We start from the raw sequence: 24,632 nt of genomic DNA on the forward strand, positions 1-24,632 counted from the left end.
ACGCCACTCTGATCATACGTGTTCTTCACGAGGATCTGGACCACGGCTGTTTGGTGTGTTTGAACACGTCATACATGATGTCTTGAGTTCACGGCGCATTCATTCATCTGATACTTGGATGTTCAGCCAAACTCCATCACAGTCGGCCATGTTCCCTTCAGCTGGACACGCCGCTGACCGCCGTCTATACAGCCTCCCTATTGGCCGACGGCTCAGTCCTAGAACCAGCACAGTAACGGCTGCCGACACATTATTATTGAATAGTGTCAAAAGAACACACACTATCACCCCCCCCCACACACACACACACACTCACACACCACTCAACCAAGCTGTGCTTGCCGTCCCGGCTCAATGAGTTCGGTGACGAGGTTGAAATAAAGACACAAATAGAGATATATTCTTTTTGTTAAGGCAAACAAAACATGGAAAGCAGCTCTTCAGAGTTATGACCAGAGTGAGGGGACCAAACAGAGAGTTCATCTTTCTATGACAGCCTCTTTGTGTGTGGTCTGAACAGAGATTCAACACATCTCCAGGCAGACCAAAGGCCTCCTTCTTTGATGGCTCTGTTCATGGATGGTGCTTTACTGACAGAAATATGAAGCCAAGGGCCAGATTCATGTGTCACGGGGCAGCTTAGGTATGGAGGCCTTGAGAAGAAGTGACAGAAACATTCTGCTGATCCAAATAGATCTCCTGTCTTCATGACGGAGGAACTCGTTTTTTAAAGGATTCTATGTTTGCATAATTTGTCTTGAAAAAAGTGTTTGTTGTTGTGATACTCATTTTGTCCACAAAGGGGCTGAAGTGCACCACTCCACCATGTTTGAAGTCAGGCGAAAAGCATTCACATTTACTTCCAGGTGAGTTTTTAATTCTCCATCCACGCTCTACTCTAATCTTATGAACATAAAGTGTCTGTTAGAAAGGGATGTTAAGGAATTTGGAATACGGGGTGGTGCACGCCTCTGTCAACAAACACATTTTTGCAAGTGTTCAGAGGTTAAATAAATACGATTTTTTTCACCTGGCATAAAGGAAATTCCCTACATGCTTAACAGGATAAAAAAATAAGAGATATTACAAAAGTCATCCTGGCCAACAGTTCAGATCAGACTCAGAAAATAAATGAACAGAATTATTATCTCCCACTTCCCTCTCGAGGCTTCTATACTTTGGAGGACACGGAATACGATGTGTTGATCTATTTTTCCATTTTCAGTCTGACTACAAACACCGGGACCTGTGTATCGCCTGCGTTACAGAAGAAAACGATATTGCCGAGGTGGAGGAGGGCGTTGGGTCCATGAAACAAACTGAGGTAGCTTGATGTTCCGTAGATATCAGTACACATCATATGCAGGATATCAGTATACCTATATATCTTGGTGATGAGTAAACAAAGGCTACACTAGATTTGAGAAACACTGCAAATAAACTTTCATCGGATGCTTTGCATCCCCAAATGATATAAGGCTGCATTGACACAGTCGGCTACACAGAAGAAACGTCTATCTTCTTCACCTTCAGTCGTACTTTCTAATACGTCCACGATGGTGCTGTCCACTCATCGTTTACTTTGAGCAAACAAACTTTACATTTATTGCATGAACCGTTGAACGTTTTTTTCCCCCCATACAACTGGAATGCTGGCAGATAAACTCGCGAGGACCTCTGCTGGTGAATTAGGGCATTACAGATAGCTTTTCTGTTGTTGTAACTACTAAAGATAAGCCACCCTGAAACCCACGTTATTAAATGATGAACCCTTAAAGTGATACCAATATTAATAGAGTGCGTTGTGTCCCACTGGCTAGCTAACCACCATCGCACTGCACAGCGCCCTCCGGTGGTGAGCGCTCATAACGCCTTTCAGTGATTGGCTGCGAGCGAGTCCATACAAATAGTCATAAGTCTATATCCAGGCACACAAAGGGCCGAGAGCAGGTGTCGTTTGAATGGAGATGTTCACTACGACTTGTCGCTGGGTTATGTCGGTCGATATTTAAAAAATATGGAGTCCCTTATATGAATCCCTAGGAATGCTCGTAGAGGCTGAGGTCTCCTGGTTGCTGAGTTCTTTCTAACTCCACACATCTAGATGTTTGAGAGCCAACCAATGCTGACTCAACTGACATGACACGAGGCGAATGTTACAACTTCACACAACGTCCTCTGGCGCCACACCAGACTTTAGATGATATATATTCATCCAGTATGATCATGTGGATCTTTCACGTGTCCAGAAGACCATGTAAACTCAAAGAACAAGACACTTGAGAGCCCTGTGAATGTCTAATGTAACAAAACATTGACCTAAACAAACTTAAAGAACCATACTAGTGTTGTCAAAATGTCAGCTAACATATTTTTTACAACCATTTTTTAAGATGCAGGCTGTACATTGCTAGATGTTTTTTTTAAATGTATTTTGCCCACAGTTCCAGGCCTTTATTGTAACTATATGAAAACCGTAAGTAAAAGTCCAGATAGATTTTAAAAGTCTGCACAGTCTTACCTTACAACCACAACTTTGACAATAATTACGAGATGAAATTCACTTGATTACAAAACGTAAGCAATAATTTATACCATATTCCGTGGAAATAATGCTCTGGAACCCTCGAAAAAGTACTTTAAAATCTCTAAAAACAAAGCAGCTTGGTTTTCTAAATGACTGGCGGTGACGTAGTACATGAGGCGTGGCTAGCACATGCACAACTGCTGGTATGGTGGGTTCATGAGTGTAACAACACGTCGAAATCATTCAAGATACAAAAGGTTACATGGAATGATTGTAAAAAAATTACATAAACCCTAAAAAAAGGTATTTCTCATGAGGAAAAAGCGCAAATAATAGATGGAATATTCCATATTTGCTGGGCAGGTGGATCATGTAAACACATCTGGTTCTTTCTGTGCTCTGTACATATTCTGTATATTTCACTACATATACATCCTCTGTGTATGTGCTTTATATGTTTAACCAAAGAGGTTTCTGACACAGAATTCAGACTTCATAGCAGCCGAGCTGTGCCTGGGCGGGTTTGGTTAAAGGGCTACAGCCTCATGCCACGGTATGCCTTTGACTCGCGTTGTGCTTTTCTCTCCTCTTGCCTCATCCGAAGAAAAAGCAAAAGGCATTGTGACGGAAATCAAGAAACCTGGAAACTTCTCGTTTGTGGAGACATTTAACATATTTAAAGTCACACCGGTACCATCTTCTTCACCCAGTTCACGGTTTGGGTTGGGAGTGTGTACATGGTGCAGCTCTCCACTGTCGGCGGTCTCTTGTCTCTTTGTACTCTGATTCAAATCCCGGCGGGCGTTCGAGGGTTTGTGTTTCACATTTTGTCGCACGGGGCGACGCCACTGGGACCGGTTCTTATTGTCAGGGTCTGGGTCGTGGACAGTGGGAATCTCGCAAGAATTTTCACAAATCCAGTTGGTCCATCCTGAGATGGACTGTCCAGGTGAACCCTACCTTCGCCCAATGTCAGCTGGGACCGGCTCCAGCACCCCGTGACCCTAAAGAAGGATAAGGAATGCTTGGGATATGGAATGGTTGGACCATCGAGACAAATCTTAATGGCGAGGACCTCATCTTTCCTCCGATGCTTTCATCAAGTCATTGAATGACAGGACGGTTGGAATTTCATGATCTCAAAAGGTTATGTCGCCCAACTACTTCCTCCCCTCTCCCTGCAAAGAAACATCTGTGCTACTACTCTATCCAAATGTAGTGCTTTCCCCTTTGACTTGGACGTCATGAAGGCAAACTCTTTTTGAGGAATGTTTGGGTGTATTTGGTTGCAGCATTACCTAATATTCAATGTCCTCAGAGATGAGAAGTGGCAGTCGTGTCACATTGATACCTTTTGGCCACCAGTTACAGCACCAAGCCCCCCTGCCCCCATCCCATGAGCGGGGGATAGACATTGTGCCTTCATTCTTACATTTACATGTTTCTGTGGCTGAAATATACCTCTATATATCTTGTTGTAATAAATCATGTAATGCCCCCACCTTGCAATTGTTCTTTTTCCTACATTAGAAGTTCATTCCATCAGTTGCCCGCACCCAGACCATGATGAGCGGTGTCACAGTGGTCAAGCTTTACCAACGTTCCCATTATTAGCATTTCTCACTGAAGTCAGTGGACACCGCCAACGCCACGCTGCCTGTGTTGTGTGGCCTGGTGGAACGATGGTAAAAACTTCTAGGAAGAACAGGACCATGTTGCCCAGAAGGTGACGTGTGTGTGTGAGGTGACTAGATGTCAACATTTTCGCCTACTGCTGACACACAAAATAACTTCAGAACCTTCTACATCATCTCTCAAGGAAAGAAACCGTATGTTGTATCACTCATTTCCATTTCCTGGGTCCCCCCCCCCCCCCCCACACACAACCAGGTTTATAGTTGAGTTGAGCTGCCAGGAAGATATTTTTCTTGGCGTTGTGTGAGTTTGACTTCCTTATGGGAGAAAGATGGTGAGGTTGTGTCTGTCCAGCTTTCACCACCTATTTCTGGTTTCACATCCTTCCTGCTAGGCTCAGTTGATTGTATCCAATCACAACACAATGACTGAGTTGAGATGCTACGTTGACCGCGATCTTCATGTAGTTCACCATCTGTCTGACCTTCATCAAGTGTCGAACCATAATAATCCAAGAAGAATGAAATCTCTAGTTCCAGCCATCCTTACTGCCGGGCTCAGACTACGCTAGATGTTCGTCTGTTACGGTGGTCGCTGTGTGGGAGTGGAGACGTGACAGATTACCGGCCCATCAAAACTCTCACCAGCGATTCCATCGAGAAGGTAGAAGAATGCAAAGAAAGAAACAACGGTGTTGTGCGTGATGCTGGCTGTTCAGTCAAAGCCTTGAAAAAAAGAAAGAAAGGAAAAGAATAACCTTCCTGTTGAGCTGCGTCATGTTTGAGCTCTTTGCTCTCACCGGGCAACGTCATGGACATGAGGGAACGCATGCTGACGTTCAGTCAGGATGTTGTGAGGTCATCAAGTCGTCCACGATGACACACCGTCTCAGATAATGTGATCACATGTCACGCCCGACGCACGGTGTTCGTCAGATCGTGGCGTCTGAACCCGGCGTGACGTGTTCCAACTCCTCCGAATCTCAAAGACATTTCCAAAGAACCTTTTTTGGCACGAAGAGAACAGAAGCGATGGCTTCATCATGTATATGGTGATGGATGTGGCTACTATCGGATCATCGTCATCTGAACTTCCAGACAGTCGCTCACCAACACATTAGGACATGTGCTGAATGGGGGGTACTTTCCTTTCATCACATTAGAGGAATTTCTGTTGAGCTGGAATAACCGATAAACGTACCCTTTACTTTTCCAACCTAAGCCAATCAGTGCATCAGCGTCTTGTACATGATGTACTTGTCTTGTATTTGCATTTAGTTTATTCCAGACGGGATTTCCCTGATGACTGGAAGTCAAAACAACAGCAACGACGCTGCAAAGGACCCAACACCCATCAACGTGCTCCTCCGATCCCGACCACCAGGGCTGAATGTCCCTGGGTGGGCACTCAGATGCCCGAGGAATAGAAACAGAAAAAAGTGTAATGAGGGATGAAAAGTGGAATAGTTGCTCGTATCAAATTCTTTATGGCAACAGTCCCTGTTGCTGTTTGTGTGACTGCAGGATAATCCTCCACGCTGGGATCTGGTTGGAGCCGGTTGGAGCTACAACGTGGTCTCGTATTCCAGCCTCTCCTGCACCTGAGCGTCATCTTTGTACTGCAGCCGTGGAGGCGTCGGCGAGCAGTCGATGGCCAGGATGGCCTTGCGTATACTGCGGTCGAGGACGTGGCGCTCCCAGGCCGGGTAGCGGTTCCTACAAAGGTCGATCTTGATGACGGTCTCGTCGAGGCGCGCGGCGCGAGACGACGGCGTGGACGGCGCCGTGGGTCGCACCTGAAATACCGGCATGCAGCCGTCCCGCTCGGAATACTTCCCCGCGTCCCGCTCCAGGGTGGCGGCGGCGGAACCGCGGTTGGAACGGAGCGAGTTGGTGGCGCCTTCGGACGGCAGCGTGGAGAACTGAGCGGCGGGGTCCAGGTCGAGCCCCTGGCCGCTCGGCGAGCGCCCGAAGCGCGGCCCGTTGGGATGGAAAAAGGCGTAGTACATGAGCATGAAGACCACCCCGGTGAGGAAGCTGCTGAAGATGACGCAGAGGGCGGGCACCGCGAAGGCGTCGGTGGTGCGAGGCGTCCGGTAGAGATACCACAACGCACCGAGAGCAGCGTTCTCCACCAGGATCACCAGGTAGTAGATGAAGAGCCGACACCTGCAGGAAGACACAATGACAAATGAATCAGATATTCAGGAAATGCTTCGGTTCCATCCGGCCAATGGGATTGAGGGGGACTACAGGAATGAATCAGTCCATGTTCCCAACACCAATTACCTCTACAGCGGTTCTCCAAATGTACATTTACCAGAACAACTTGGATGTCACTGATACAGCATGTTGGACAGCTAGAAGACGTTCAGTAACGTAGCTTCAACCCGTTTTATTCTGTCCTGCATCCTGCTCAGTAATCCACCCTGCTGTACCCGCCCTGCTGTACCCGCCCTGCTGTACCCACCCTGCTGTACCCACCCTGCTGTACCCGCCCTGCTGTACCCACCCTGCTGTACCCACCCTGCTGTACCCACCCTGCTCTACCCGCCCTGCTGTATCCACCCTGCTGTACCCACCCTGCTGTACCCACCCTGCTGTATCCACCCTGCTGTACCCGCCCTGCTGTACCCGCCCTGCTGTACCCGCCCTGCTGTACCCACCCTGCTGTATCCACCCTGCTGTACCCGCCCTGCTTTACCCACCCTGCTGTACCCACCCTGCTGTACCCACCCTGCTGTATCCACCCTGCTGTACCCGCCCTGCTGTACCCGCCCTGCTGTACCCGCCCTGCTGTATCCGCCCTGCTGTACCCGCCCTGCTGTACCCGCCCTGCTGTATCCACCCTGCTGTATCCACCCTGCTGTACCCGCCCTGCTGTACCCACCCTGCTGTATCCACCCTGCTGTATCCACCCTGCTGTATCCACCCTGCTGTATCCACCCTGCTGTACCCGCCCTGCTGTACCCACCCTGCTGTATCCACCCTGCTGTACCCACCCTGCTGTACCCACCCTGCTGTACCGGAAATGACTTGTTCAAAGGTGACTGACAGGGGCGTTTGTAGGATTCGAAGAAAGGGGGGGCTGAACCCCAAGGGGAGAGGTATGAGATGGTCCAGTGTCAAATATACCATTAAATGGAAAACATATATAATAATAATATATATTTATATGCAAAGAATAGAGAGATGTCGATAGTTATTTATTGTATTTCGAATTCCATCGATCACTCTCGCTCAGTGGAGACAGTTTCTAAGTTTCCCTTTCATTTGCCTCAAGTGAAGCTAAATGTTGGCAGGAAACAATCGTTAACAACTACCGATATATTAAATTATATATTTAGCCACATTCTGTTACCGCCTGGATTTACAAGTCCACTCCGTGCATCGTATATTTTGAGCTGACCTCAATGGTTGTAATCCTGTCTGTTGTTGAGGAGACACGTTACTTGGCAGAGTGAGAAAGCTGGTGCAGCAGCCTCCCCCAGGTCCTAGTGCCCGGGGATTATATCGTTAAGTATGCTGATCGGCTAATGGATTGTAATTTGAAGGGGGAGAAAACATACAAACCAGAACGCACGCACATATGTAGCATGTTAGTTATAAATAACGTGTCCATGTGAGAAACTATAGTTTCAGAAGCTCCCCTAAAATAGGCCTAACATCGCCCCTGGTGACTGATATGGTGATATTTAAAACCTGCTTTAAAAGCCCATTTGGTAGAACATAATGGAATATAAAAGATGCAGCTCAAAAAGATTACCTCTAGACTATACATCTTTTTTTTAAACCCCAAATCCCTTCCCAGCCCAGAACAAGCCACTGACATTGATGTGTTTCTTCAGAGGTCTACGTCTCACTGCATGAAGTTGACGCCTCACCTTGTCCGCCCCTCTTTGACGTTGAACCAGGTGAAGATGTAGATGATGCCCACCACCATGTCAAACACTATCTCCTCCCACTTGCTGATGCAGAAGTCCGTCTCGCAGTGGACGATCCAGAAGGTCATGATGCACCAGTGCAGCACGATGAAGATGCCAAAGTAGAGCTGGAACACGGAGGCGAACAGGGCGAAGGTGATGACCCTCGCGGCGATGGTGAAGAAGTGCCAACAGAACTGGATGAGCACCGCCAGGTAGCTGATGGGCTTCTTGTCATCCCGAGACTCTCTCAAGGCCTTCTGGTAGGAGGCCAGGGCCCAGGCCAGGGAGACCAGGGAGGCTGCAGCGGTCATACCTGCAGCCGGCACACGGAGTCCAGTTCAGAAACACACACACACTGGAAAACGTCTGTGCCTCCATCACACAGACCCAGGGTGTGTTTCCACCCGAGGAACATGTTCGCTTGGAATATAGTTTGTTCTCCTTCTTTTTTTAATTATTATTAGATTTAAATGGTATTGTCATAGCAAAATACTCAAATGTAGCCCAAGTGAAAAGAGCTGAGTAATGTGCTGAATAATAATACAGGATAAAATATACAATAAATTGAATGTTAGGTCAAGAGAGAGATGCAGTCTACATGCCGAAGGTGTAGCTCGTGTTAAATAGCATTAAACTCCTCTAAGTGCATCGCCCTCTAACCACAACATGTTCAGGCTGCTGAGTCAGCAGACAGTGTTACCTTGCACCGCCTGCAGCTTGTTCGTCTGAATGATGATGCACAGCTGCAGCACCAGTTGCGGCGCGCTCTCCAGAAAGGTGGCCAGCAGGTGCAGCATGCTCACGTCGGCGAACTCGTAGACCATCCTCCAGTAGTAACGCCACCGCTCCGTCTCTGCACTCCGATGGCTCCGGACGCCCAGGTAGATGGTGTGGAGATACCTGGAGGACGTAGATCACGCGTCAGCATCCACATCACATGTCCGGGGGCACGAGGAATGCACTGAACTCGTATCTGTCTCTTAAACTGTGTTTTAAACACAGAGTGCAGAGCTGCACGAGTAGCTGTGAGCAGATATATATATATATATAATGCGTCAGGCTGGGCATACTGTAAATAGGTTTATTGTTTTGAGTTGATTTCCTGTTTTATATTTGCCTTATTGGTTTTAACTATGCTTGATGGTTTTGTTGTGTTTGAAGAATGTATAGAGGCTGTAATCCACTTCCTCTCTAATAGATAAATGAGACTTTTATTTTGAAAAAGTAATAGGAATCGCTGTTTAGTGTTTTACATTTTGAATGTGACCTTGACTGAACGGCTACGGATGTTCTTATGGACAGGTGTGCATTTATACTTTTAATAAAGTGTAATAGTTTAATGGGCCGTATGAGGCTGAAGCTCTTACGGTGGTGATAGTTTACAAGTTAAATTAATGTTGTGTGACCAAAAGGAAGACTATAAAGGAGTAATTTCACCAGCAGTACGTTTAATGCCACGTCACGTACGGGGATGTGTGAGCGTTAGGGCTAACCTAACCCTATGCGTCATGTGACCAATGAACATGGTTCATCCACATGACCAATGAACAGGTTCATCCACATGACCAATGAACAGGGTTCATCCACATGACCAATGAACAGGTTCATCCACATGACCAATGAACAGGGTTCATCCACATGACCAATGAACAGGTTCATCCTCATGACCAATGAACAGGTTCATCTACATGACCAATGAACAGGGTTCATCCACATGACCAATGAACAGGGTTCATCCACATGACCAATGAACAGGGTTCATCCATATGACCAATGAACAGGGTTCATCCACATGACCAATGAACAGGTTCATCCTCATGACCAATGAACAGGTTCATCCTCATGACCAATGAACAGGGTCCATCCACATGACCAATGAACAGGTTCATCCACATGACCAATGAACAGAGTTCATCCACATGGTGACCAATGAACAGGTTCATCCACATGACCAATGAACAGGTTCATCCACATGACCACCAATGAACAGGGTTCAGCCACATGACCAATGAACAGGTTCATCCTCATGACCAATGAACAGGGTCCATCCACATGACCAATGAACAGGTTCATCCACATGACCAATGAACAGAGTTCATCCACATGGTGACCAATGAACAGGTTCATCCACATGACCAATGAACAGGTTCAGCCACATGACCAATGAACAGGTTCATCCTCATGACCAATGAACAGGGTTCATCCACATGGCCAATGAACAGGGTTCATCCACTTGTTCTCTATAATCAGAGATTCCTAGCGTACGCAACCGATTACCAGTCTACCGAGTACCGGTTAGTTAGCACCCTCTCGGGTTATTTTTCTTGTCCCTCTGATCTTTGTGAATTATGCAGTTTTTTGTTGCATTGAGGCTCATTTGCAGCGAAAGAGGGTGATTAAACACAGAATATCTGAATGTTACCAAAGACAAATCTTCGTGAACAGCGCCGTTGTCACAACGCTATTAGAGTGGACCCAAAAGCACGACTCACAGGAGTAACAAAGATGACGGTCTTTGGTTGGAAAAAGGCGGAGTCAAAACCGGGAGATCAGTCGAAGAAGTAAACAAGTCCAAAAAGGGGCGGGGCAGAGAATCAGAGGTCAGGGCAGGCAGGCAGGGTCAGAACAGGCAGGTCAGGAATATACTCTAATAACGCTGGAGAACTTGGCACGAAAACACAAGACAATCTGGCAGAGGACAAGTGGAAGTGAGGGAGCTAAATAGTGAGGGACTAATGAGGGGACGGGCTGCAGGTGAGAAGGACGTGAGGACCAGTTGAAGGGAATGAGGGACTAACGAGGGGAGGGGCTGCAGGTGAGAAGGGCGTGAGGACCAGGTGAAGGGAATGAGGGACTAACGAGGGGAGGGGCTGCAGGTGAGAAGGGCGTGAGGACCAGGTGAAGGGAATGAGGGACTAATGAGGGGAGGGGCTGCAGGTGAGAGGGCGTGAGGACCAGGTGAAGGGAATGAGGGACTAATGAGGGGACGGGCTGCAGGTGAGAAGGGCATGAAGACCAGGTGAAGGGAATGAGGGACTAACGAGGTGATCAGAGGCAGGTGAGGGGAGTTGGATTGACGAGATGGTGTGACAGGATGAAAACAACTATTACAAAAAGGAAGGCGTGGAGCTAAACTGTTACAGCCGTAGCCTTGAGAAGCTGATGCTTGTATCTCACCCGTTGAGGTTCTCCGATACTGACACGGTTTCTCTTTGGCTTATTCAGCTCCAGCTAAGCTCTAAGCATCAGTCTACTTCCTAAACTTTTTATCTGCAATCTCTAAAGTGGGTGAAGTAGCTTTCAAAAGCATGGTACACATTGTGGAGACACAGAGACTACCTGTGCTTTACAGAGTCTCTCGAGTTTCATCTGAGCAGATTGCAACATGGACGCTGCGATCACACTTCAGCTCCAATTTTAGCTCCTTTAATTAATTAATTATGACTTCTCAGTCTGTCTGTGGCCTAAATTTAATGTCTCTCTGAAATATCATAGACACATGGCGTTTAGCTTCAGCCTGATAGGCCGTGAAATTAAGCTCCACTGTAGATAAAGAATTAAAAACATAAACACTGGGTTGAGGGCAATAAAGTCACAGATGGACATCTCACTGTGTGTGTGTGTGTGTGTGTGTGTGTGTGTGTGTGTGTGTGTGTGTGTGTGTGTGTGTGTGTGTGTGTGTGTGTGTGTGTGTGTGTGTGTGTGTGTGTGTCCACGAATGCAGATGCAGGTGCATTAATGCCACTCCGGCTGCATTCCCATCTGAAGGAGTTCACACTGCTTCGCTCACGTCTAGAGAAGAGGAGTCAGCTCCTTCATCGTTGAAGCGAGGCCGCCGCCATCATCACAGCATCACCATGGCGATACTATTCATGAGAGGATATTTATGGCATTGGACCATTTGTCTGAGCTGACAGAGGCTCGAGGTGCCAGTGTTTCCACTGAAGAACACCTGAGTGACAATACCAGGAAAAGAACAATGGCCACTGTTGTGCGACTCACGTTGTAGTTTCATAAGCGGCTGCAGTGGTTAAACGTCCTCTACTTCCCCCACCGGGGATGTATTTATGTTTTTAAATGGCTAAAATGTTTGGGCTGCTGTCTCCTCTCCAATAAAAAGTGACAAAACAGAAGATATATATTTATATAAATATATATATACATATAAATATATATATATACACATATATATATATGTGTATATATGTATTTGTTTATTTTTGTTTTGCCCACTGGACGATCATTCAAAGGGAAAACCTCTTATCTTTGAGTTTGAGCTATTAGTCACTGAAAATAAAACACACACAACACACTACACTCTCACACACACAAACACAAACAACACTCACACAGACACACACACAAAGTCACACACATACAAAGTCACACAGACACACAACACACACAATCACACACACAGCACACTCACACACACTCAGACTCACACATACACACAACACACTCACACATACATACTCACACACACATAAACACTCATACATAATCACACACTCACACAAATACACACAAACACACTCACACACGGACAACACAAACTCACACTTACTGTTAACACTATTACTGTGATCACTATTACTGTTAATATAATTACTGCAACACTTTTACTGTTATCACTATTACTGTTAATATAATTACTGCAACACTTTTACTGTTATCACTATTACTGTTAATATAATTACTGCAACACTTTTACTGTTATCACTATTACTGTTAACATAATTACTGTTATCACTATTACTGTGATCACTACTACTGTACTACTGACAGCTCAGGCAGCAGTGGCCCTGTGGCCCTGTGTCTGAGGCCCCTGAGGTCATGTGATCTCATTGGTTCAGCATTCTGCTGCTGCTGTAACGCTTTGGTGAAAATCAATGGGACAAAAATGGATATGTAGATATTTGTGTTCGAGAAGAGCCAACAACATGTCCCCAACATGACCCCAAAATGTCCACAACATGACCCCAACATGTCCACAACATGTCCCCAACATGACCCCAACATGTCCACAACATGACCCCAACATGTCCCCATCATGTCCCCAACATGACCCCATCATGTCCCCAACATAACCCCATCATGTCCCCAACATGACCCCATCATGTCCCCAACATAACCCCAACATGTCCCCAACATGACCCCAACATGTCCCCAACATGACCCCATCATGTCCCCAACATGACCCCAACATGTCCCCAACATGACCCCAACATGTCCCCAACATGACCCCATCATGTCCCCAACATGACCCCAACATGTCCACAACATGTCCCCAACATGTCCACAACATGTCTCCAACATGACCCCAACATGTCCACAACATGACCCCAACATGTCCCCATCATGTCCCCAACATGACCCCATCATGTCCCCAACATGACCCCAACATGTCCCCAACATGTCCCCAACATGTCCACAACATGTCCCCAACATGTCCCCAACATGACCCCAACATGTCCCCATCATGTCCCCAACATGTCCACAACATGACCCCAACATGTCCCCAACATGACCCCAACATGTCCCCAACATGACCCCAACATGTCCTCAACATGACCCCAACATGTCCCCAACATGTCCCCATCATGTCCCCAACATGTCCCCAACATGACCCCAACATGTCCCCAACATGACCCCATCATGTCCCCAACATGACCCCAACATGTCCCCATCATGTCCCCAACATGACCCCAACATGTCCCCAACATGACACCATCATGTCCCCAACATGACCCCAACATGTCCCCAACATGTCCACAACATGTCCCCAACATGACCCCATCATGTCCCCATCATGACCCCATCATGACCCCAACATGTCCACAACATGTCCCCAACATGTCCCCATCATGTCCCCAACATGTCCCCAACATGACCCCAACATGTCCCCATCATGTCCCCAACATGTCCCCAACATGACCCCATCATGTCCCCATCATCTATTAGATATTATCAATGTGTCTCTGCTAACAGGCCACGTACCACACTCCTTCAAAGTGGCTGTTATTAAACCTCTCCTGAAGAAGCCCACTCTGGATCCAGAGGTGTTGGCTAACTACAGACCGATCTCTAACCTCCCCTTCCTCTCCAAGATCCTTGAGAAAGTGGTCGCAAATCAGTTGTGCGACTTTCTACATCATAATAGTTTATTTGAGAAATTTCAATCAGGATTTAGAAAACACCACAGCACCGAGACGGCACTGGTGAAAATTACAAATGACCTCTTAATGGCAGCAGATAAAGGACTCCTCTCTGTCCTGGTCTTGTTAGACCTTAGTGCTGATAGAGGACTCCTCTCTGTCCTGGTCTTGTTAGACCTTAGTGCTGCATTCGACACCATTGACCATGACATCCTGTTACAGAGACTGGAGCAGTCGATTGGCATTTCAGGCACGGCACTACTTTGGTTTAAATCCTATTTATCAGATCGATCTCAATTTGTATTTGTAAACGATGACGCCTCGATAACCACCAACGTTAATCACGGAGTTCCACAAGGTTCTGTGCTTGGACCAATTTTATTTACCTTATACATGCTTCCTTTGGGCAATATTATCAGGAAACACTCCATAAACTTTCATTGTTATGCAGATGATACTCAACTATATTTATCGATAAAACCAGAGGAGAGCAACCAACTCGGTAAAATTCAAGCATGTCTTAAAGACATAAAAACATGGATGACCTTCAACTTCTTGATGTTAAACTCAGACAAAACCGAAGTAATTTTAATCGGCCCTGAGCACCTCAGAGATCAATTATCTGGTGATGTGGTTTCTGTAGACGGCATTGCCCTGGCATCCAACACCACTGTAAAGAATCTTGGCGTTATCTTTGATCGACTTGTCCTTTAACTACCACGTATATCAAATCTCAAGGACTGCATTCTTTCATTTACGTAATATTTCAAAAATCAGGCACATCTTGTCTCAAAAGATGCAGAAAAATTGGTTCACGTTCGTTACTTGAGACTGGATTACTGCAACTCCTTATTATCAGGCTGCTCTAATAAATCTCTTAGGTCCTCCAGTTGATCCAGAATGCTGCAGCTCGTGTTCTCACTAAAACTAAGAAAAGAGATCACATCACTCCTGCACTAGCTGCTCTGCACTGGCTCCCAGTAAAATCAAGAATCACTTTTAAAATTCTTCTCTTAACGTACAAAGCCTTGATTGGTGATGCACCATCATATCTTAAGGAGCTTGTAGTACCATATTGCCCCACTAGAGCTACGCTCACTAAATGCGGGACTACTTGTAGTTCCTAGAGTCTTAAAAGTAGAATGGGAGCCAGAGCCTTTAGTTATCAAGCTCCTCTTTTATGGAACCAGCTTCCAATTTCAGTCCGGGAGGCAGACACAGTCACCTCGTTTAAGAGTAGACTGAAGACCTTCCTCTTTGACAGAGCTTATAGTTAGGGCTGAATCAGGTTTGCCCTGGTCCAGCCCCTTGATATGCTGCTATAGGCTTATAGCTGCCGGGGGACGTTTTAGGATGCACTGAGTACCTATCTCCTCTTCTTTCTCTCCTTAAGGATGAATTTTCATCTCTCAATCACACGTTACTAACTCTGCTTTCTCCCCGGAGTCCTTTTGACTTCACGACTCATGGGATCATCGGACTCTATGAGACGCATAGATCCTATCTGCCTGATGGATCATCGAGGTCTGGGTCGTGGAATTCCTGCTCCTGACTACGCCACTGTCCTGTTGAGACTCCGCCCACTGTTGAGACTCCGCCCTCCTCCTCCCCACCGCCATCTGCCTGATGGATCGTGGAGGTCTCCATCGTGGAATATGCCTACTATGAACTATTCATACACTCTGTCATATTCATTGAATGTATTTTAACTCTAAATCTGTCCTTCTGTACACATTACATCTATTGCATCTGTCCATCCTGGAGAGGGATCCTCCTCTGTTGCTCTCCTGCAGGTTTCTTCCCTTTTTTTCCCCCTGAAGGGTTATTTGGGAGTTTTTCCTGGTCCGATGTGAGGTTTTGGGGCAGGGATGTCTATGTGTACAGATTGTAAAGCACTCCGAGACAAATTTGTAATTTGTGAAATTGGGCTATACAAATAAACTGAATTGAATTGAATTGAACATGTCCCCAACATGACCCCATCATGTCCCCAACATGACCCCAACATGTCCCCAACATGACCCAACATGTCCCCATCATGTCCCCAACATGACCCCAACATGTCCCCAACATGTCCCCAACATGACCCCAACATGTCCCCATCATGTCCCCAACATGTCCCCAACATGACCCCATCATGTCCCCATCATGTCCCCAACATGACCCCATCATGTCCCCATCATGTCCCCAACATGACCCCATCATGTCCCCAACATGTCCCCAACATGTCCACAACATGTCCCCAACATGTCCCCAACATGACCCCAACATGTCCCCATCATGTCCCCAACATGTCCCCAACATGACCACAACATGTCCCCATCATGACCCCAACATGTCCCCATCATGTCCCCAACATGACCACAACATGTCCCCATCATGTCCCCAACATGACCCCAACATGTCCCCAACATGACCCCAACATGTCCCCATCATGTCCCCATCATGTCCCCAACATGACCCCATCATGTCCCCAACATGACCCCAACATGTCCCCATCATGTCCCCAACATGACCCCATCATGTCCCCAACATGTCCCCAACATGACCCCAACATGTCCCCAACATGACCCCAACATGTCCCCATCATGTCCCCAACATGACCCCAACATGTCCCCAACATGTCCCCATCATGTCCCCAACATGACCCCAACATGTCCCCAACATGTCCCCAGCATGACCCCAACATGTCCCCATCATGTCCCCAACATGACCCCAACATGTCCACAACATGTCCCCAACATGACCCCAACATGACCCCAACATGTCCCCAACATGACCCCATCATGTCATCCACCAATGGTTACCCTGCTGCATGGTCACCTGTACGTAGGTTTAAGGAGTTAAGGCTCAGTCCAACGTGTGTCTGCACCCCAGCCTGTTGGGGAACTTCCTGTGTGATGTCACCAGCACATGAATGTATGAATAAGTGACCGGATGCTCCCCCAGTACCATGCGTGGACCTTCACGTCAAAGATGGCCTCTGGTAGCCACGCCGTGTGAGAGGTGGCCTCATTCAGAGGCCGAGAGCCCAACGACAGGCAAAGCAGTGTCTGCTCATTCATGTATCACACACACACACACACACACACACACACGCACGCACGCACACACACACACACACGTGCCGTCCCAAGGCCTCCCTCCTACCTCCATATCTGGCCCATCTGGAGGATGTGGATGACGGACTGGCCGAACCAGACGCAGAAGCTGTAGTGGGCCGACCTCCTCCGGCCGCCCCCGCCCCCCGCGGTGCTCGCCGTGCTGTTCGTCGCGGTGTTCCTGCTCGCGGTGGACGCCTGCCGCTGCGGCGTGGCGGGGTGGTGCTGCGCGGTGACGTCGCCGTGCGAGGCCGAGCCGCTCAGCAGCTTGTTCCCGTTCGCGTGGGCGCAGTCGGCGGCGGCGGACTCGGCGCCCCCGTCCTCGGTGCCGAAGTCGTGGACGAACCATCTGAAGCTGAAGAGCTGCACCGAGAAGGAGCCGAGCACCACGAAGAAGAGCGTCAGGCCGAACCACCAGTACTCGCGCCGCAGGTAGTAGTCCACCGACAACCACACGTCGGTGCCCACGTCGGCCACATACACGGCCACGGCGGCGACGATCCACAGGCAGTCCCACAGCGTGTACTGCTGCTGCTCCGGGCCCGCGCGAGGGCCCGGCGCGTTGGAGCCCCCCACGCCGCTCCCGCCGCCGCAGCACCGCGACTCCCCGTTGGCGAAGTCGCAGTCGCCGGTGCCCGCGAAGTCGGTCTGCGCGCCCGCGTGGAGCCCGTGCGCCGAGCCCGAGTGCTCCGAGTTCTGCAGCGGCGTGAAGGCCACGTCGCTCTTCTTCATCTTCAGGACCCCCCCGTCCGACTTCGCCGCCATTACCGGACGCGTGTAATGTTACTCTCTATTTTCTGCAGCGGTCCTCCTCTCCTCTCCTCCTCTCTAGGCTTCCCCCCTTCGCCTCTTCCTCTCCGTCGACACCCTTCTGTGCGCGGCTCTCCTCCTCCTCCTCCTCCTCCTCCTCCTCCTCCTCCTCCTCCTCCTCCTCCTCCTCCTCCTCCTCCTCCTCCTCCTATCTGGGCTCCTTCACTCCGCCGCCTGCTCATCACACACCATCGAGACCAGAAACGAGGACCGACCCAGAGCTCGCTCCCGTGTCTGGGTCCACATCACGTGCTCGTCGGGCTCGGGTCCTCGCGTCGCGTCCTCCGGTTGCAGCCTACCCGAGCATGGCCTCCTTTGTCCTCGGTGAGTCCCGGTGGCGCCGAGGCAGATGTTGAGGGTGGAGATGGAGAGCAGAGGAAAAGGGAGGAAGGCTGCATCCATCTGCCTCTGCTATGGCACAAAAACTATGACATCATCCTCTCTCGCGCTCTCTCTCTCTCTCTCTCTCTCGCGCGCTCTCTCTCTCTCTCTCTCTCTCTCCCTCCTCGCGCCGGTGTCTGTCTCGCGGCGGCTCGCGGACCCTTTGAGAGCCGCTACAGCCCAGAGTTACACACTACACTCAGAATGTGCTATGCGGTCATTAAACCTCCTCCCGGTGTCCCGGTGTCCCGGTGTCCCGGTTCAGTCCAGGTTCTCCTCCAGCACCACGGACAGCTCCCGGTCCTCAGCAGCAGCTTCACACGTCATCACACTCTTCACTGCAAGGCAACACCTTCCCTAAGCTGTTGACACACACACACACACACACACACACACACACACACACACACACACACACACATGCAAATACACAAACAAGAACACACACACAAACACGCATACAAAAACACGTGCGCACACGCATGCACCCCCACACAAATACACACATACAAATACACACAAACACGCACACGCAAACACCCAAATACTCAAACACACACCCAAATACACAAACACACATACACACACAAATACACAAACACACACCCAAATACATAAACACACATACACACACAAATACACAAACACACACCCAAATACACAAACACACATACACACACAAATACACAAACACACACCCAAATACACAAACACACACCCAAATACACAAACACACATACACACAAATACACAAACACACACCCAAATACACAAACACACACCCAAATACACAAACACACACACACAAATACACAAACACATAAACACACACAAACAGACAAAAAGACACATGTTTGCCCTGTAAAATCATGTGTTTGAAAAGTTATTGATCATATGAATTTACAATTAAAACAAAGTTGTGATACACAAAGTTGTGAGACACACTTCTCTGTGTCTCATGGCGAGCCGGCCGTCCTCCAGAGGGCCGGCGGGTCGACCCCCGGCTCTGCGGGTCCATGTGGTCTCTGCTGTTCTTCGGGGGGGGGGGGGGGGGGGAACCGTAGCCCCGCCCCCAGGGTGTGAATGATGTCATGTTGTTCGAGAGCTCTGAGTGGTCAGAAGACCAACACACCTCCACAGGTCCGTCTTCAGGCCGCCATGTTCCTCTTCTCTCTGCCCACGATGAGTGGAGACATGTGATGCTGAGCTGCTATTGGTCCATCTCATGCACAGGACCAGGTGATGACACGAGGCTCATGCTGACCTGGCCCTGCCATGGAAGGACCACATCCTGCTCTCATGGTGGGAATAATATCTCAGCTCTGGATGGAGGTGAACATGGCGACTCATGAGCTGGAGCAGCCTCTCAGGACGCTCTGCAGAGCGAGGACGGCTTCTCACTGCAGCTGTAGAGGACTGTGAGGACACCCACAGTTCATACAGGAGGCGAGCAAGGACGCAAGGACGCAAGGGCGCAAGGGCGCAAGGGCGCAAGGACGCAAGGACGCAAGGGCGCAAGGGCGTAAGGAAGTAAAGGCGTAAGGGCGGAGGGACGTTAGGACGTAAGGATTCACGTTCACCCTGTGCAGCCTGCAGACCACGCCGAGGGCAAACAAACCCTCCACCTGTTGGAACCAGCAGTCTTTAGTTCCCAGAGCTAGTCAAGTGTGTGTGTGTGCGTGTGTGTGTGTGTGTGTGTTTATGTGTGTGTGTGTTTATGTGTGTGTGTCTGTATGTGTGTGTGTTTGTGTGTGTGTGTCTGTATGTGTGTGTGTGTCTGTGTGTGTGTGTCTGTATGCGTGTGTGTTTGTGTGTGTGTCTGTATGCGTGTGTGTGTGTGTTTGTTTATGCATGTGCGTGTGTCTGTGTGTTTGTGTAGGTATGTGCGTGTTTGCGTGTGTGTGTGTATTTGCATGTTTGTTTGTGTATTTGTGTGTGTGTATTTGCATGCATGTGTGTGTGTCTGTGTTTGTCTGTGCGTGTGTGTGTGTTTGTTAATGTGCGTGTGTCTGTGTAGGTATGTGCGTGTTTGCACGTGTGTGTGTGTGTATTTGCATGTTTGTTTGTGTATGTGTGCGTGTGCATTTGCGTGTGTGTTTGTGTTTGTTTATGCATTTGCGTGTGTGTATGTATTTGCATGCATGTGTGTGCAGTGTGTATGTGTATGTGTGTGTATGTGTATGTGTGTGTGTGTATGTGTGTGTGTGTGTGTGGTGTTCACCAGGCTAAATGATCCTCCACTAATCCTGTGATATTAATATTTGATGAGCTCACGCTGCTCCACAGATGATGAGTCATGGAGGGCTGAGCGTGAGGACGCGTCCCCGTCTGTCCCTCCTCGTCCACACGGACCGCCTCACATCCTCATCACCACGATCGGACATGTAGGATGTGTGGATATGGAGTGTGTGGATCACAGGATGCAGTGAAGGACATGGATGCTGTCCACAGCTGTTCATATTAAATATTGTATATTTCTAATATATATATTTTTAATCTAAAATGATGCCTGGCTTTCTGTCTCCGCCTCACATGACTGAAGGCGTAACCTCCTGTATCGCTGTTATAAGTAGAATTATTATTTAGACATATATATATATAATATATAATATATATATTATATATAATAATGTAATAATATATATAAAATATATATTTATATATCTAATTATATATATATATAATTATATCTATTTATATATAAATATAATTATATATATATATATTATTAATATACAATATCAGGAGCTGGAAATATGCCAGTTAACATATCATCTCATTCACCAATCATCACGAGTCCACCTCCAGCTGGCTCCTGGACCACGATGGATCCAGGTCTCCATGACGATGTGTCTCCAGTCGTGACCTCCCGCTGCTTTCATCTTATTTCCTGCTACGGAGCACCAGAGAGCAAGGAGCATGCTGGGTAGTGGAGTAGCCTCAGGTGCTATAGCTGGGTTAGCTTAGCGTCCTCCAGGCTGGTGGGTTCAGGTCCTGCAGGTCTGGCTGGTGGGTCCATCACCACGCTTCCTGTTCAGGTTTGCCCTCCACACGTGGGAGAGGCGGAGCTATGCTAATGAGCTGTTTCTCATCCATGCATTGTGTGTGAGCCATATTGGATAGTTTTTCATTTTTGGACCTCAATGAAACAAAATGAAATATTCTGTTAAATTGAGAAGAGAACACATCTTAATCGCTTTTAGACGGAATGCAAGAGAATCAAGTGAAAACACGATGTACGGGGCACAGAGCAAAAGGTTCGGGAGGTTTTAAAAACACATTTTGTTTTAGGTTTAAAATAGCTGAAAATAAAACTACTCAGGTGAGTAGACGAAGCTACACAGGTACAGCTGAGTGACGGTGACTCCTCTGTCATCACCTCGTGCTTCTTTTGCATTTTACACGTAATCGCTGGACACAAGTCATATTTCGAAGTTGCCATTTACAAGAGGCGCGTGAAGGCATCACCGTGCTGAGTTTGAGCCAATCAGAGGCTAGAAGGCATTTTAAGTTTCAACATTTTAAGATTCACACAAAAGTGGTCAGAAACCAATAAATCATGATAACTATAGTTTGTACCTCATCACCAATGTCATTACTAACAAGTCAATCAGTTTTTAGGGGAATGCAGTTATTCACCCCTTCATAGATCAGAGTTCAATCAGGAGAACTCACTCATTTTAATGAAAAATACATGTTCAAACAATTGTTTAGAGACATTAAAAACATCTCAATCTGAATTGCATTCGTCTACCATAACATGTATTTTCTCCTAAATTGTATTTGCATTTTGCACACAAAAAATGTCATGTGGTGATGAATAGAGATGAGACACCTGTGCTGTTCAGGGTCATAATGACCCGCCCACCCAAAATCAAGCCATATGAGTCATAAAGGATTTGTATTGAAAGTAAACTTTAGTTATGTTTATTTAGAATGTTAAGATACATCAATTAAATACATGATATATATATATATATTTTACGTTGATTATACTAAATAAGGAAAGCAGAAGAAGTTTTATACAGAAAAAGTACATGCAAATATTTTTCCTAGATTTTTAAACTTTGAAACGTTAACCCTAAATTAAGAGGAGGGTTGAGTTGTGTTTTCACTGGACACACGTTGACTCCATCTTCACGGCTGCCCGAAGTCTGTTTCTTTGCCGATGACCAAGGCCTGACGTACTTCTAATTGAGTACCAACATTGAGTATCGCTGCAATAACAAAATACAGAGAAGCCATGCATGGCTTCAGAAGACGACCCTAGAGACGGGTCTACATGCCTTCAACACATTCTCAAATATTACAAACACAGCACAGTATGAACTCAATTCAATTCAGTTTTTTTTGTATAGTCCATTATCACACATTACAAGTTTTCCTCAGAGGGCTTTACAACCTGTACACACAGACATCCCTGACCTTTGACCTCACATCGGATCAGGAACAACTCCCAAGGAATAGAAGAAACCCTTTCACAGAGGAAAAAAGGGAATAAACAGGAGGCATCAGAACCAGCAGGTCCAATGGACCCGATGAGACGTGAAGTCACAAGGACTCAGGAGAGGAAGCAGAGTTAATAATGTGTGATGGAGAGATGAACATTCATCCATAAGGAGAGAGGAGAGGAGAGAGGAGAGGAGAGTGGTGCTCAGTGTATCCTAAGTCCATAAGGAGAGAGGAGAGGAGAGAGGAGCTCAGTGTATCCTAAGCGTCCATAAGGAGAGAGGAGAGGAGAGAGGAGCTCAGTGTATCCTAAGCGTCCATAAGGAGAGAGGAGAGAGGTGCTCAGTGTATCCTAAACGTCCATAAGGAGAGAGGAGAGGAGAGAGGAGCTCAGTGTATCCTAAGCGTCCATAAGGAGAGAGGAGAGGTGCTCAGTGTATCCTAATCGTCCATAAGGAGAGAGGAGAGGAGAGAGGAGCTCAGTGTATCCTAAACGTCCATAAGGAGAGAGAGAGGAGCTCAGTGTATCCTAAGCGTCCATAAGGAGAGAGGAGAGGAGAGAGGAGCTCAGTGTATCCTAAGCGTCCTTAAGGAGAGAGGAGTGGAGAGAGGAGCTCAGTGTATCCTAAGCATCCATAAGGAGAGAGGAGAGGAGAGAGGAGCTCAGTGTATCCTAAGCGTCCTAAGCGTCCATTTGTGTGGATATTGTATAGTTTATTCTCATTCTTATTCTTTTTTTAGTCTGCTACTGCTGTCGGGTGTTTTGCACATAAGAATTTCACGAACCGATTATACTTGTATAAAAGGGGATGTGACAATAAAAACTTGAAACTTGAAACTTGAAACTTGAAACATAAGGAGAGAGGAGAGGAGAGAGGAGCTCAGTGTATCCTAAGCGTCCATAAGGAGAGAGGAGAGAGGAGCTCAGTGTCTCCTAAACGTCCATAAGGAGAGAGGAGAGAGGAGCTCAGTGTCTCCTAAACATCCATAAGGAGAGAGGAGAGGAGAGAGGAGCTCAGTGTCTCCTAAGCGTCCATAATGAGAGAGGAGAGAGGAGCTCAGTGTATCCTAAGCGTCCATAAGGAGAGAGGAGAGAGGAGCTCAGTGTATCCTAAGCGTCCATAAGGAGAGAGGAGCTCAGTGTATCCTCAGCGTCCATAAGGAGAGAGGAGAGAGGAGCTCAGTGTCTCCTAAGCGTCCATAAGGAGAGAGGAGAGAGGTGCTCAGTGTATCCTAAGCGTCCATAAGGAGAGAGGAGAGAGGAGCTCAGTGTATCCTAAGCGTCCATAAGGAGAGAGGAGAGAGGAGCTCAGTGTATCCTCTCGTCCCCCTCAGCCTCTCAGCCTCTAGCAGCATCTCTAGGTCTCTCCAGGTGAACCTGGTTCAGGTTTAACTATCAGACCATCAAGAGGAAAGTCTTCAGTCTCCATGAGGGGGCGGAGTCTCCTCCAGGACTGAAGGTGAAGCTGGTTCATAAAAGAGGAGGAGCTTGACACCTGAAGGCTCTGGCTCCTCCTACTTTAGACTCTAGGAACCACGAGTAGCCCCGCCTCTAGTGAGGCAGCTCTCTAAAAAGCTCCCTGTGAAAGTTGAAGTGTCCGCATCATGTTTACAGAAGTTTCCATTCCGTGGTGTTCCCGTGTCAA

The 24,632-nt window shown here is 47.6% G+C and overlaps 1 protein-coding gene across 1 annotated transcript; it reads right to left on the reverse strand.

The window, feature by feature from the left end:
- Nucleotides 1-390: 390 nt before the first annotated feature.
- xkr4 (XK related 4) lies at nt 391-18,111 on the reverse strand. The gene is made up of 4 exons (XM_056420807.1): nt 17,396-18,111; nt 8,788-8,987; nt 8,046-8,400; nt 391-6,330 (listed from the first exon to the last, which is right to left on the reverse strand). The coding sequence occupies exons 1-4, from the start codon at nt 18,109-18,111 to the stop codon at nt 5,727-5,729; spliced, it is 1,875 nt and encodes a 624-aa protein (XP_056276782.1). The 3' UTR covers nt 391-5,726.
- Nucleotides 18,112-24,632: the final 6,521 nt, after the last annotated feature.

Source organism: Pseudoliparis swirei, chromosome 8 (assembly GCF_029220125.1).
Source record: "Pseudoliparis swirei isolate HS2019 ecotype Mariana Trench chromosome 8, NWPU_hadal_v1, whole genome shotgun sequence".
NCBI classification, from domain to species: domain Eukaryota; kingdom Metazoa; phylum Chordata; class Actinopteri; order Perciformes; family Liparidae; genus Pseudoliparis; species Pseudoliparis swirei.

Excerpts from the sequence above, each read along its gene's own strand:
- xkr4 (XM_056420807.1), bottom strand. The coding sequence starts at position 18,111 with ATGGCGGCGAAGTCGGACGGGGGGGTCCTGAAGATGAAGAAGAGCGAC. Across the intron at positions 8,988-17,395 it reads CAGATGGGCCAGATATGGAG|GTATCTCCACACCATCTACC; the intron begins GTAGGAGGGAGG and ends TACGTCCTCCAG. Across the intron at positions 6,331-8,045 it reads GTCAAAGAGGGGCGGACAAG|GTGTCGGCTCTTCATCTACT; the intron begins GTGAGGCGTCAA and ends GTCTTCCTGCAG.